Source organism: Mixophyes fleayi, chromosome 1 (assembly GCF_038048845.1).
Source record: "Mixophyes fleayi isolate aMixFle1 chromosome 1, aMixFle1.hap1, whole genome shotgun sequence".
NCBI classification, from domain to species: domain Eukaryota; kingdom Metazoa; phylum Chordata; class Amphibia; order Anura; family Limnodynastidae; genus Mixophyes; species Mixophyes fleayi.
Genome location: NC_134402.1, coordinates 9,054,921 through 9,071,247, shown reverse-complemented (window position 1 = coordinate 9,071,247; position 16,327 = coordinate 9,054,921). Strand labels below are relative to the sequence as shown.

The 16,327-nt window shown below is 40.7% G+C and overlaps 1 protein-coding gene across 1 annotated transcript in view; it reads left to right on the top strand.

Moving 5' to 3' along the window:
* The window catches only part of LOC142103555 (vomeronasal type-2 receptor 26-like), a 49,961-nt gene extending 38,180 nt beyond the window's left edge, over positions 1-11,781 (top strand). Inside the window, exon 4 of the mRNA XM_075187621.1 lies at positions 10,874-11,781. Coding sequence (XP_075043722.1) covers positions 10,874-11,781 — 908 coding nt within the window. The remainder of the gene's footprint in view (positions 1-10,873) is intronic.
* The last annotated feature ends 4,546 nt before the right edge of the window (positions 11,782-16,327 follow it).

The following is a 16,327-nucleotide window of genomic DNA, read 5'->3' as shown; positions in this document are numbered from 1 at the left end:
AGCTGAGAGCGTGTTCGTGACACCCTACTCACCACATTATCTTACACATACCCCTCTGCCCACTAATGTTGCTCCAACATATCAACATTGCACACTAACTTTTCTTCACATGCACCTGCCTGCACACCAGCATTTCTCTCACATGTCAACCATGCACACCAGCTTTTCTTACTGAGCAACCCTGTACAATTGGTTTTGTAATGCATGTAACACTTTGCGCACAAGCTTTTCTCTCACACTTCACCCCTGTGCAACAAATTTTTTTCTAACAAATATAACCTCTGTGCTCCAATTTTTCTCACATGTTACCCCTTGCACATTAGCTTTACTCATACACTCCATGCGCACCAACTAATCTCACACATGTAACCCACTGCAAACAAGATTTTCTAATGTCACCCCATGTGCACAAGCTTTTCTCACACATGCCCCAAGCCCACCAGCTTTTACAACCTTGTGCACTATCTTATCTAAAACACGTAAAGCACTGTACACAAATGTTTCCCTCATGTCACCCATTATGCACCATTTATTCTCTCACATGTCCCACCTGCACACCAAATTTTCTCACACATTACACCCTCATGTACACCAGTTTTTTCTCACCTCACCCCCTGCGCACCAGATTTTTTAATGTCATCTTCCCTGTGCTCAAGCGTTTCTCTCACATGTCACCCTTGCGCACCAGATTTTTTTCCCAAATGCCACCACCAAATGCACCAGCTTTATTCTCACGTCTCTCCCTGTGCACCAGCTTTTCTCAAACATGTTTCCACCTGCACATTAAATTTACTCGCACATAACACCCCTGGTACCCCAGCTTTCCGTACACAATTAGCCCACAGGACACCAACTATTTTCACGTTACCTGCTGCACACCTGATTTTCTCACACAAGTCAATCATACGCATCAGCTTTTCTTTCACATCATCACCCCTATATACAAGCTTTTCTTTACCATGTCGACCCCTGCACACCTGCTGTCCTCACACATTATCCCCTCTGCACACCAGATTTTTTTCTTTCATGCCACCCCCTGTACACCAGCTTTTCTCACACATGCACCTAGGCCACCAGATGTTTTTATATATCCATTCCCATGTGCACCAGATTTTTTTTTCACATCACCACCTGTGTACCAGCTTTTCTCACACATCTCACCTTCTGTGTGTTATGAGACGCTGAGCTAATCATGAAGGCTCATTTCTTCCTCAGCCAACCTGAGCCGCGGCGCTTTCACGACTCAATACATCCTCCAGCTTTTATATCAAATGCCATTCCATGTGTCAACCAGCTTTTCTGTAACATGCCACCCTATATGCCTAACAACTTTTTTTCTCATGTCACCTGCATATACCCACTAGCTTTAAATTAACATGTTAACCGCAAATGCCCAGTAGTTTTTCTCTTATGTGAAACTCCATATGCTCACCAGCTGTTCTCTCTCAAGTCACACGATATGCCCACCATATATTCTTTTACATTTCACCCCATATGCCCACCAGCTTTACTTTGATGTGCCACCCCATATGCCGACCAGATTTTATCTTACATGTCACCACATATGCCTACCAGATATTCTCACATGCCACCCCATATGCCCACTTTTTATTTTCTCACATCCCACCAAATATGCCCACTTGTATTTCTCTCACCTATCACCCCATATTCCCACCAGCTTTTCCCTCACATACCACCCCACTTATATGTTTACCAAATTTTCTCTAATATGTCATCCACATATGCCAGCTAGCTTATCACTCTTACATGTCACCCCATACTGACCAGTTACATACACAAGCTTACCACCTTTTCTCTGAGATGCCACACCCTATGCCCACCAGCTTCTCACACATGCACATTAATCTGTTGCTGCCTGAAAGGTGAATGGCTTCCCAAATATAGATCAGGGTGCCGCTAGGTTGGAGAGTTTATTTGTTTGAATGTTAACTTGTCTTCAGTTATTGAACCACTGTTGGCTTCAATAAAATGCACCCAATAAACAGTGAAACTCAACAACAGCTTTGTGCTAGCTTTAAGTACATGACTTGTCCAGCAGGCGATGGCCTGACACATATACAAGTGAATAAGAAGCAAGCAATACAGGTCAGTTCTAGAAGCAGCAATATGAATCAAGTTTATAAACAAAGAAATAGACAGGGTCTAGGAGTAGCAGCTGTGAGACAGTAGGATATTACTGCAGAAAATAAATGCAAAGAATGAGCACCTCCCAGATCAGTGTGCAATGAGATGATGAATAGCAGCCAGTAACATGGTCAACTCTGGCTGCTGTGTACTGCTGTATACCACTCCCCATCACAAAAGCCTGATCCACAGTCAGAGCAAATCCTGAGTGCAGGAAGCTGCCACAGTCAATGGCCAGTGAGACACGAGGTACCACCTAATATCCAGATGGGAAAAAACAAGTACCCTGCAGTTTTTCCCCTTTCTTTCTTACCCCTTTATTTTTTGCAATGAAGCCCTGAATTGCAAGAATGGGGTTAGGGCAACCAACAACCATAATCTTCACAAAAAAAATACAATACAATAAACAATACATCAAATAAAATAAGCAAAAATAGAACAGTAAATATAAGTGATAGGAACTCTGACAGCTGCAACATGACCAGGAGTCCAAGTAGAGTGGAGTTAGTGTCCTGTAGGTGATAAAGTGCGCTGTGTATACTGTACTGGGCTGAGAGGTGTAGGACTGACAGGGAGTCACATTTGAATCACAGACGCACTTTTACATTTTCCCCAAGATCAGTGCAGTGAATAAATTAAATTACATCACTGATTGGGTGGGAAACATAAAATATATTCTGTTATAGCCGCCTCTGTCACCACTCAGACCTAATGACACAGCGTGCACCCCCTCGGCACTAAACACAAATCAGCCCCACTAAATACCACCAGGGCCGCCGAGAGGGGGGGGTACTAATTACCTGGATCCGGGCATCTTAGGGGGCCCGGCTCGGGCCCTAGCGCCGACGATTTTTTTAAGAAATTTTTTTTTTTCAAAACGACGTTTTTTTCTTTTCTTTTCTTTTTTTTTGCGGCGGGGGGGGGGGGTCTCGGTCATTGGTGGGGGGAGCAGGGTAGTCAAAAAAACCCAAAACATACTCATGTGATCGCATCATGTCACGCCCATCATTTAGTCAGTCTGGAGCAATGGAGCACAGAGGAGCAGAGAAGACCAAGAAAGAAGAGAGAAGAAAAGGTAAGTGAAGGGAGGAAAACAGGAAGGGGGGGGCACAGAGTGGTTAAAAAATGAGGGGGGCACAGAGGGGTTAAAAAAACAAGGGGGGCACAGCGGTTAAAAAATGGGGGGCACAGAGGGGTTAAAAAACGAGGGTGGGCACAGAGATGTTAAAAAATGAGAGGGGATCAGAGGGGTTAAAAAATGAGGGGGGCACAGAGGGGTTAAAAAACGGGGGGCAGCATGACACATAAGGGTTAAAAAATGGGGGGGCAGCATGACACAGAGGGGTTAAAAAACGGGGGGCATGGCACAGAGGGGTTAAAAAATGAGGGGGGCATGGCACAGAGCGGTTAAAAAGCGAGGGGGGAATGGCACAGAGGGGTTAAAAAATGAGGGGGGCATGGCACAGGGGGGTTAAAAAATGAGGAGGGCAGCATGGCACAGAGTGGTTAAAAAACGAGGGGGTGCATGGCACAGAGGGCTTAAAAAGGGGGGGAGGCACGGCACAGTGGGATTGAAAAAGGGGGGGGAGCAGCATAGTATAGTGTGATAAAGGGGAGCCAGGTGAAGGGGGCAAAAGCAGCATGGAGGGCGCAGTGTGATCATAAGACATGGCGATGATGAAGGGGCACATTATTGTAATATTGGGGCTAGAGGAAGGCCTAATTATTAACTGTAGGTGGTATTGATCTAACGCCAGGGTTGTTTGGAATTATCTAAAGGTAGCCATTTATTTTCCAAATAGGGCCCCCAGCATTCCAGGATCCAGACAAGCTGCAACTGAAGAAGCATGCAGCCACAGGTGGTGAAAGTGAGAAGAACAGGTAGGAGAGAGCAGGATAGTATGTGAAATGTTGTGATTCTAGTAGGGACAATGGCAATTTTTGGTGAGTGTTGTGCCCAATGTAAGGTGCAGGCCAAGACTGAACTCTTTGGGGTATATTTACTAAATGGCGGGTTTGAAAAAGTGGAGATGTTGCCTATAGCAACCAATAAGATTCAAGCTATCATTCGTTTAGTGCATTCTACAAAATGAAAGCTAGAATCTGATTGGTTGCTATAGGCAACATCTCCACTTCTTCAAATCCGCAGTTTAGTAAATCTAGCCCTTTGTGTACACACTGCATTCTTTCTATACTACACTGTGGTGCTAGATGTCCTGAAAGTCAGGAGTGCTTGGACTTATGTGACGCTCTGGCGAATTGAGAGCCTAGTGATTTTGATGTGTTAGCCAGGCCCCAATGGCACATTTGCCACGCCCCCAAATGCATGACCATACCTCCAAATTTTTTTAAGCATTCTCGACTATAAGGTGGGCCCCAGAAATTTGTTGTACCGGGGCCCTGAATTCCTCTTGGCAGCCCTGAATACCACAAATATGGCTGATTCCCCTAAAGCTCACAGTAGAAAATCTGGAAGTAAAGAGAAGTCAACCATATTTTTCTCTCATGTGAAGCCACTCTGAATACACCCAGCACAGCACACACCTCTATTTGATATGTGCAACGCTATGAAATCTCCTATCTCTAAAATATTTTACCAAAGTGTAAAAAACTACAATTTTCTCAAAAATCTCACCCTTCAAAGGAACTCCACTGAAACAATAGCTTTCTATCAAAACAAACCCCTAGGGCAAAATGTATCAAGCTGCAATTATCAGCAAATTATCTCGGGGTGAGTTTAAACCCACCGATGTATGAACTGCGAGTTGATTGTAAACCACTAGTGAACAGATGTTGCCAAAATCCCCACGCTACAATTGTCCGTCACGACTTTTGTCCATTCTAACAAAAAAGTCACAAATATGTATGAAGCTGCGCTTTTGCAAAACGCAGCTTCATACATTTGGATAGGCAAGATTAGAATCTACATCAGCCATTGGTCTATGAAGGCTAATGATGCCTATATAAAGGAAACCACAACTTTAATAATCTGAGGGTGGTTGAAAATGTAGTTGCTAGGAAATTTATTGTTGGGTATTTTGAAGGAAAATTTGATTTTGGAGAGTGCACAGACAAAGAGAGATAAACATCATCAGCACCAAGGTCCACTTAAGCTGCGCAGGCCACGTGATGTTAGAACACATTTGACCCTGGACTTCCTCATCGAGCAGGAGATTATTAAAATGTTTAGTCTGAACAGAGAAAACCTCCTACAACTGTATGAGCATTTGAAAGATGATTTGGAGCATGTTGCTCCATTTATTTAACTTGGATGCAAAATTGCATTGTCCTCTATTCAAATTTTGCAACCTGCTCATTTCAGTCTGTGTGTTCACAGGTTGCAGGGCTGAAACAGGCAAAATTCTTCAGGCTCTTAACATTAGTGTTAAGTGCTCATAATAAAATGATGCCTTCATATATCTGCCTCCCTCACCAGGATTCTGAATGACATGAGTTGATGGTAGCTTTCTATAGGCTCTCAGGATTACATAATATCTTGGGGGTCATAGCTTGCACATACATTGGGCTGAGACCATCTCTATAAGAAACAGACACCATTCATACAGGTGGTCTGTAATGCAAACATGAAAATCATGAGTGAAGCAATGATCTGGACGCACTGGTTTGTAATACCGCGTCCTGGCATTGAGGGCAGCCGGGCACGTGCGCAGCTAGTTAGGGGTTTAATTATTAATTGGTCAGCCCCTGAGGCTGATTGCCCCAAGCCTGTATTTAAGGTAGGGAGGGCTTAGCATCCCGTTTCCAGTTAGCTGACCTTCTCCTGAGCTGTATTTGGTGAAAGCCTTTTGGATTGACTTCTGTGTATGACCTCTGCCTGTCTCCTGGATCTTGATACCTGCTGATACCTGACCAACTGCCTGTTACCTGGACTTGAATCATCGCTTGTGGCCCTGACCCTTGTATCTGACCTTCCCGCCTGTTCTCAGTTTAGGCCAGTCAGACATTATCAACTCAGTTCTGGACCGCAGACCTCTGGCCTGTCCCTAATTCTGTGTTATTACCTCCCACTCCTGTGTGCTGCTGTGCGATCATAAACTTGTACTTCACTGAGTGTAAGACCTGGGGGCATTCCGAGTACCTGTGAGCATATCCAGTCTCTACGGGAAAGGCGGCTGCTATAGGTGAAGACCTCTTCTGCTAGTTCTACAAGTTTATGACGCACTGGTGGCCATAACACACAGATGAGTTTACCTTCTAAGGAGTCCTCATCATATTGGCAAGCGATTGGATTTGGAGATGTTTGATATTAATATATTTTGTTTTCAAACATATTGAAGCTGTAAACTAAAAAGTTGACATTCACTTGTTATGAACATATTATCAAATATGTGTCAGGCTTCTGCATTTGATGTGCAAAAATATATAACATTTACCTGATGCAGGATTATTAATTTTGCATAAATGGTTCAAATATTTAAATCTAGACATCACTCACCAGTCTTAGGTTGGGACAGAGGCCTGTCCGTGTCCTGGACAATGATCCCTTTAATAATTTCTTGCAGGATTAGTTGTTTAAATTCCTCCTCATAGGTTATGACCAGTGCAGGCCGACCGCCAGTACCTGCAGCTACTCACTTTGCGCCCTGCCTCTTCATGAAGCTCCTGCTCCTCCTCATTTACATGCTCCTCTCTATCCTTCTCCTCACTGTCAATAGACTCATCACCACTCCTTCCTCTCATCATTATAACCAGCAAACAAACACAGGGATAAGACAAAAAAAACAATTTTAAAAACCCCACCCACAAACGCAATACAGGCTCTAAATAGACTATGACACAAACAAGGGCAGATAAGCAAAAGTAACGATTTGCAGCTATTTCAAATCACTGGACAAATTGAAGCTTGATACATTTATCCCCTAGCCCTAAAAGACCATGTACACAGAGTTCCACTTTCCCCAACAAATGGATGAAAGTGACTTTTTGCAAAACAGGAAGTGGGAAAAAAGTTTTCAACTGTCAATTAGTTCAAGTTTGTCATTTTTTCACCCTGAAAATTGGCAATCAGCACACAGAGGTGGCTCTCCATTGGCAAGTCAAAATTTCACCGAAACATATATTTCAAAAGTGCTATTTTATCTTCACAAGGAAGTCCTCATCCAATTGCAAATTAATAGACTGACTGATGCACAACAGGAATGTCCATAGTATCTGCCTGTGTACTCTACTAAAAGCAGACTGGGATATAATGATCCAGATGCACCCAAATGTAACACAGTTGACACTTAGTCAGAAGTGTTATTGCTGTGTGGATGCCACTCATATTGTCAAGGTCAACCTGTACAATGGACAGAGTTTCCAAGATGATGTACGGAGGGAACCTGAACTGACTCAGTGGCTGGCATCCCAAAAAGGCTTATACATGACCTGTAGACTCACTCCCCAGACCTTCGCTGTTGTTACTGCTGATGATGCTGTTGCAGGTGGCGGTGGCAGCATCTGAGGGCAGCACAAACATCTATTTATGCGAGTAAACAGATTATAATGAAAATCAATCAAAGATCAATTTTTCTGTTTACATGATGTAATATTTGCATTATTTACATGTCTGTTTACTTACAAATAAAAATGTGGTAGAGTGATAAAACATACAAATAACACATATGGTACAATTGTGTTTATAAAAGGATTACTTTTGTAATTCATGGAATATTATTGGAGTATTTAAATATATTTACCTTAAATCTTGGAAAGGTATGATATGTATGTTAGATTTTCAAAACTACACAATCTGAGGGAAAAAAAATAAAGTTTAGGCTGTTGCACAAATTAAGTTTTAAGTTATTTTCGTGTAATGACAATCACATTACACTACACTACGTGACTGAAGCATTGGGAAAGTGATAGAAGGCAGATCTATATGTCCCAGGATTTCGCTCTTATTTGCTATACAAGCCCAGGGAGATTGATTGTATTATGAAAAAAATCCCCAGAGATTGTCTTCAGCTATTTGAAAAGCTGGTAATGGTCCCTGGGGTTATGCATGGAGAAAGAAGGGCGGACTCCATTCATAAGGCCTATTCTGGATCTTCCATATTACCAGTATCAATTCTGGATATTGAGAAGTTACACCTGATGAGGTGTTGTTAAAAGGCTGCTAGGCAGTTCTTTCAGTCTCTCAATACCTGATGAGGAGGTCAGAGGGCTCTTGAGAGATACTGTAATTTATGACCAGTAAGTTCTGGTATTTTGTGTGTGTGGGACACTAGGTCCTTCACTTCAGAGAGGTTGTTCCTGTGTATTAATTAGAAGCCAGACAGGTAAGACTTTTGTTTTGTTTTGTTTATTTGCTGCAAGTGAATAAAACTAGCTGAGGCTACTTGGATCAAAGATACTGGACTGGTGTGATATTGTTTGGCTGATGCATAGAAGTGCAACCATTTACTCCAGGAAACGGCACCCCTAACCCAATCTTGTGACAACAGACAAAAGTCAATCATAGTAAAGAGACTTTAACATTAACATATAAATATCTTAGGCAACAGACTGGTTTGTTGATCCTCTTACAGAAAACAAATACACTATCGCTATTATAATAAAAAAATAAAAAAAATACATGTATATTCCAGCTGGAGTACATTCAATTACCTAGCAATAATTTGCTAAATAGACATGTTTCTGTAGAGCCACAACTTCATATAATATAGCTACGTGTAATTGAGAAAGTGCTATCAGCTGTACTAGTTAATCTGCATTCATCTAGTCAGAAGTTATGGCACAAGTTATCAGCAGTGTGTATCTACATCTGCCCTCGAGTAGCTGCTAGTGATATGGATACTTATATATATGGCTACTGAGTACAGGCGCCTCTGTGCGGGTCGGCATCTGTTCCTAATAATTCAAACACACCTTTACTGTACTCAGGCCTACTTTATTCCCTTCCCTATGCCTCCTTTCCAGTTGCAAGCAGTTGTAAATATCACAATCTTTCAAATCTGTATAGTCACACACGTGTACGGATGAGTTTATGGCCCCGAAATGTCAGACCACAGCAGTGGTGAAAAATATTTTAAAAAATTAAGTGACTGCAAGTGGCTAGTCACAGAGGGAAGAAATGATAAAGATGAATCTTCACTGCCAAGCAATAAGGGAAATTTTTTTACAGGCAAAAAAACAAACAAACCCCACATTACCATGTACCTTGTAAATTAAAAGAGCAATGCTAGTGTTAATGGTAATGAAGCAAAGGAAATTATCACTGACACATCTTCAACCAAATATTTTACAATCCACGAAAATTCTGATGGGTGGGAAACATTTGTCAGTTGTACACAATGCAATGTAATATGTTTTCATAGATTTTGCTGACAATTAATTAAAAAATTAAATTGCACTCAGTACCAATTTTCAGAGACTGCTTGTGAAGCTGTGACAAGTGGCTATGATGATGAGTAATGCAACTAAATGCATCTTCCATAGAGAAGTGATAGGGGGTTTAGAAGGCAGTACTGTTAGTTAGGATGGAGCTCTAGTTCAAGGCTCTCATGAATTGAGACTGTGGACAAGGTATCAAGAGAGGCTCTATATAGGGTTGGGTAGATAGGATGGGGATAAAAATAGGTGGGTGGTGGTAAATGAGAGGGATAGTTAGAGAGGGTGTTTTGTGGTAGTAGTGAGTTAGGGTTGGACCTAAGACTAAATGGTTGTAGGGAAAATATGTATTATATACCCCACTATCCCAAGGAGTGTAGTCACCTCAGTTCTCTTGTCCCTTGATCCCGAATGCTTAGCCTGAAATTCTCCCCTCTACCAACATGGTAGGAGTCAATTCCAAGGCCTCCCTGCTTCAAGACGCTCACCAAGTATGAGGAATCATGGGGTTTCAGCAACCTCAAATATGATAACCGTATAGTCAGTGTAGCAGTAGCCTAAATCTTTTTGCATAGGCTGTCACAAGTAAAACAAAGCCCCTCAGCCTGGGTTGCACCTTTTAATATCTAGTTGGGTTCCCACGCTCATGAGGCTAGGAAAGGGAGGTCTTAGATAGGGGACCTAACAGGGATTGGCAGCTGTCATAAAGGGGCTGTTCCTGGGCAGTCCTTTCCAAAAAACTTACATACCCACAGGCCTTCCTGCTAATATGACTCCAGACTGTCTAGCTGGCGACAGCCTGGAACAATGGGGTTCCAATTAGATAACAAAAATTATGTAGGAATTCTACTACTTCCTAAACTGTTGTTTCTTTTGTAAAGTATATTTAAGTGATGTTCCCAGGGAATGATCACAAACAGCTACAATTGTGACTAGAAACCCAAGAAAAAACTTTAAAAACACAATAAGCAAGAACATAACACATCTATGCTTCTATGATAATGTCCACAGCCAAAATGCCTCTTAATTTATTCTTAGATCTTATATGATTGCAATTAATATCTCATCTCAGTTCTGGAACTTCCAAAACACAGGTTTGTGATCTCAAAAAAAAAAAAAAAGCTAACAGTAAAACACATTCCCCTGATATATATTAAAAAGTTTCAATCAGCCAAAAAATATAATTGTGGTACAATTACCACAAACTAAAAAAACAAAAAACAAAAACTGTTGCTTAAAACTTTCTTTAATAACGGATTTATACACTTGGAAGACTTATTGATACAAAGATCCATTTTTTTAAGACCAATCAATCATTTGTAATAGAAGTAAATGGGGCAATGTGGCAATATAAAGTGTTAAAATAACATTAGTTTGCACAATTAATTTTTTTTAGACAGTGAAAACTGCCAGAAATGTCCTGATGATGAATGGCCCAATGAGGAGAAAGATAAGTGTATTCCTAGAATAGTAGAATTTCTATCATACATGAAGGACTCAATTGCTACAGTTTTTTCTTCAATATCTGGACTATATATTATCTTAACTGTCTATATAATCAGATTATTTGTTTTATTTCGGGACACTCCTATAGTAAAAGCTAATAATAGAAACCTTAGCTTCATTCTTCTCATCTCCCTCAAGATGAGTTTTCTCTGTATCTATCTGTTCATCGGTCGCCCAGTGGATATCACCTGCACGCTACAGCAAGTTTCCTTTGGAATAATATTCACTGTGGCTGTGTCTTCTATCCTGGCCAAGACTATCATGGTTTACATCGCTTTCAAAGCCACCAGACCTGGAAGTTCCTGGAGGAAATGGCTTGGAGTTAAATTGCCGATTTATGTAATGTTGACCTGCTCATCTGTTCAATTTCTCACCAGTGCTATTTGGTTGTCAGTTTCTCCTCCTTTTCAGGAGTATGACAGAGATTCTTACCGTGGAATAATCATCATTCAGTGTAATGAGGGTTCTGTCTTTGCCTTTTATTTCATGTTGGGTTACATGGGGTTCCTGGCAGCTGTGAGTTTTGGTCTAGCTTTCATGGTGAGGACATTACCTGACATCTTTAATGAAGCCAAATACATCACGTTCAGCATGTTGGTGTTCTGCAGTGTTTGGGTCTGTGCCATACCTGCCTATCTCAGCAGTAAGGGGAAACACATGGTCACTGTGGAAATTTTTGCTATATTGGCTTCAGGTATTGGAATATTGAGCTGTATATTTTTTCCTAAATGCTACAACATTCTACTGAGACCTGAAATGAACAGTAAAAGACACTTGTTAGAGAAAAGTTATTCATAAAAATTATTTTTCAATGAAAATTAATTCACTGCTTTATAGTTTTGTAATGATAATGTATAACTGTTTTTTGCAACATAAAGAAAAACATATCCTTATATAGCTTTCTATATGCATGTTATTAAAATAAAAATGTAATGTTAAATGGAATGAAGTGTCCTTCAGTATTGTATAGGGGTATTACTGGTGGACATTTTCTATGGACTCCCAGGAAATGTTCACAGATGTCGAATTTTACAGTGATTATAAAATTATAACCCAATCGATTTGTATAGGGGTTATATAAATGTGGTTTTATAAAAAGTTTATATAAGAACTTGTTTGAATAAGGACGATGCAAGAGACCATGGGGTAAATGTATCAAGCTGAGAGTTTTCCAGCGGGTTTGAAAACCAACCAGATTATAGCTATCATTTCTTTAGTACATTCTACAATATGATAGCTAGAATCTGATTGGTTGCTATATGCAACATCTCCTAAACGACTGTCACAATTTTGGCCAATTACAGAAGGGGGTGGGTCTAAGATGACACAATATTTGCGTAATTAAGCCCCACTTATGTATTGTGGGGTTAAGAAACGGGAGGTTGCCCTGCCCTCTCGGGAGCCCGGGAGTTCTCCCAGAAACGTGGGAGTCTCCTGGACATTCCAGGAGAGTAGGCAACTATGCGTTAAAGAAAAGCACTTATTGAATCTCTAGAGACTGAAGTGTCTCTTACATTTCTGTCTCCAGTACTGAAATCATGTTGTCTTACCTGTTAGTCTTTGATTAAATCTTGGTCTCCATGAAAATGGCCACCTCCATAGTCATCAATACATGGACATAGTACACAATTTCTGTACTGTGTCATCATGACACAGATGGCGAAGCCAACCACGTCTTGTACTGGCTCAGCATCAGGGAGAATGCCAGACTCTTCAGGGAGTGAGGGAGATATGCGCTATTTCAGGGAGTCTCCCTGACATTCAGGGAGAGTTGGCAAGTATGCCTTTCAGATTTTAGTTCAAGCTCCTTAACCTCACTTACAAGCCCCTTATCAACACTTCTCTCCCTTACAACTTTGACCTTGTATCTTTGTACATACCTTCCCGGCCACTCTGCTCTGCCTCTGACCTCCGCCTAAATTCACCTCTCATTACCTCCTCCCATGCTCACCTCCAGGACTTCTGTCATGCTGCCCCTAATATTGGGACCTCCCTACCCTCTCACTCGACTCTTCCCCAACCTTCAGTCCTTCAAATGCTCTCTCAAAACTCACCTTTTCAAGCTAACCTATCCTACCACCTCCTAACCATTCTATCCATCACCTATTCTTCCTTGTCTGCCCTCTAAATTTTTCTTCCATTTGGTCCTATTTTCTCTCACCACCCTTCCCTTTAGAATGTAAGCCCTCTCTACCTATTGTCCCAAGTCTGTCTACTGTGCCTTTAACGTCCTGTTACGTCTTTTTCTGCTCTCTGTGTGAGTCTCACTAGCATTACTCACACTCATCTGTGCTACTGACAACACCAACAATGGCACAGGGAGCATGTGTACAGATAATACACAAGTTTTTTTAGGAAAGCTGAAACAGAGGTGATAAATGTAACTTTAGCAAGACATTAAAGTGTTATCTGAGTCTCTGATAGTTGGATCCTGCGGCTGGGAGCTGAGCAGAGATGGAACAAGCTGTCAGAAGGTCTCTGCATTGTGTAGCTTTGAATCACATGACAACTCCTCCCCACCAGCTGTTCACTCACGTGCCCATGTGCCCAACTGCTTTTCTCGCACTTGCCCCCTGCCCCCGTTCCATGATTCCTGTAGAGAAAACAGGGGGGAGAATGAAGGCAGCTCCAGCCCCCTCATCTGTATCCTGGACACCACCTGGCTTCAATTTGAGAACAATGCATAGCACTGAATTAACAACAATATACAATAAACAATATAATATTTACAATGAGCTACAATGTCCCCTTATCCACATGTAACTAGACATTGCAGTTGCAGTCTGTGAGCTGGGGAATAAAAGCAAGGTTTATAAAAAGTACATGCTATAATCTACATTTTAGAGTTTATCATCCTTCGTTTTTTTAGTTTTCAAACTTTTCAATCCTTATCTCCTTGATAAGGGGGGGTTACCACGAGCGGGGGAGGAGGGGTGCCGTGAGCAGAAGAGGGGGAGTGAAAACGAAAGTTAATAAAAACATAATTGGTGGTCAGTGGCAGCAACAGGCAGCCAATCGTGAGGCTGCCTGTTGATGATTAGCCTCAGACAGGAAGTGTTCATTTCACTTCCTGTCTGAGCAGCTTGGGTAAAGCACACCCTCAATTTAACAACCAGGGTATGCGATGGTATAACCGGGTCTGCCACAAAAACACTCATGCACAAAGTGTACAGTTATAAAGGTATTTATTAAAACATATTAAAAGCCATATTTGGTAAATGCAAAATAGAACCACATGTGTGCTAGTATCGGTGCCAAATTCAACTTGTAGCGAAGTAGGTGCACCTACACGCTATGCAGATAGTATAATATACCAGTCCAGCAACTGTGCAAAACCGCTCCTCTCATTGATATAAAGATTGAGATATGAACCTCAGGAGAATATCGCCCCCTTATTGTTAGGGATGGTAGTGTGGAGTTGAAAACGATGTAATGAGCGAGGTTTAACTCCGTGAATACTGATGGAACTCCAATAGAAAATGTCAAAGGTAACAAAGTCTCTTGCCAACTCCTGGCGATGTTTCACAAGACCAGTACGTTGATATATATTCTAAAACCAGAAGTGGTCCTCCTCTCATGGATATAAAGATGTTAGACGGAGTTCCGTGAATCGCTCCTGTCCTCTCCACATAGACTCCAAACACTAGCGCATGGTCCCGCTTGTAGCTGACGTCATAGAGGTGCGCCCCCGTCTCCTACGGGACTCTCCAGATAGTATAGAAAAGTGAGCGGTGACTAGAAAAGATGTACTGGCAATGGTGGCACTGAAACTATAGCCAACAAAAGTAATGTGAAAGTATTGCTGCTCCACTGACGCGTTTCATCCCCATATAGGTGATTTCCTCAGAGATAAGTTTCACATTGACTTTGGTCGTCTTTTAAGACCACAGCAAATTACAAACAATTAACACCTGGTAAAAATTAACCCTTTGTTATTCGTGCATGAGTGTTTAGCCCCTATACCTATAGAGGATATTATATCCATTAGAAAAAAATATATATATGTTTTATGATGTTCCCTTATTATATTTCTTCTTGAAAACATACAAGTATCCATATCCTTAATTGTTCCTTTATATATACAAATATACATATATACATGTAATGTATATCAAAGTTAAGGAAATAGCCATTCTAAAAATATATATTGCTGACAATCTAGTAGGGAAATGAGTTGACATTGATAAAAAGTATAATTATTAAATCCATACTACAATGGCCATTAGACTCTAGTCAAAAAATAGGATCTTTGTAGAAAACAACTTCTGCAATTGTTGTGAAACAGACATAGAGCAAAAAAATCAACAAATAAACAGACATCTATTTGCCTAATTTAAGTAATTCATATGATATCGTTAAGTTCAAGAGATTCGTTCAGACCTGCAGGATGCAATGTGTCTAAAAGATAAATCCAGTATACCTCCTGTTTACATAATCTTTTATATCGGTCTCCTCCTCTTGCTGTAGGTATAACACATTCTAAACCAGTGATAGTTTTCTGAAAACACGACCATCAGCAAAAAAGATAGGTGATAATTCCCAAACAAGCACTAGCAGTTCTGTGATGGGAACACAATTGAAATGGTTTTCCTCGGTTCCAGATGGTTCTTATAGATGTGGTGGAATACACTGTATAACCTGTAAATATATTAGGAATAAAGAATTCTCAGTGGAAAATGTGGAGTCAAAGAAAATGTACAACATACGTGGTTTTATTAACTGTAATTCATCCTATGTAATTTACTTATTGAGGTGTAGTTGCAACTTATATTATGTAGGTCGCACCACAAGAAAACTTAAATTCTGTTTTAATGAACATAGGAGAAATATTCTGAAGGGTCTAAGATCTCACAGTGTATCGAGACATTTTTGTGAAAAGCATGAGAGCAATCCAGAAGGTCTCTCTATCACTGGTTTAGAATGTGTTATACTTACAGCAAGAGGAGGAGACCGATATAAAAGATTATGTAAACAGGAGGTATACTGGATTTATCTTTTAGACACATTGCATCCTGCAGGTCTGAACGAATCTCTTGAACTTAACGATATCATATGAATTACTTAAATTAGGCAAATAGATGTCTGTTTATTTGTTGATTTTTTTGCTCTATGTCTGTTTCACAACAATTGCAGAAGTTGTTTTCTACAAAGATCCTATTTTTTGACTAGAGTCTAATGACCATTGTAGTATGGATTTAATAATTAGAATTTCTATCAATGTCAACTAATTTCCCTGCTAGATTGTCAGCAATATATATTTTTAGAATGGTTATTTACTTAACTTTGATATACATTACATGTATATATGTATATCTATAATATAAATGCTTAGCGGCGTGTGTTA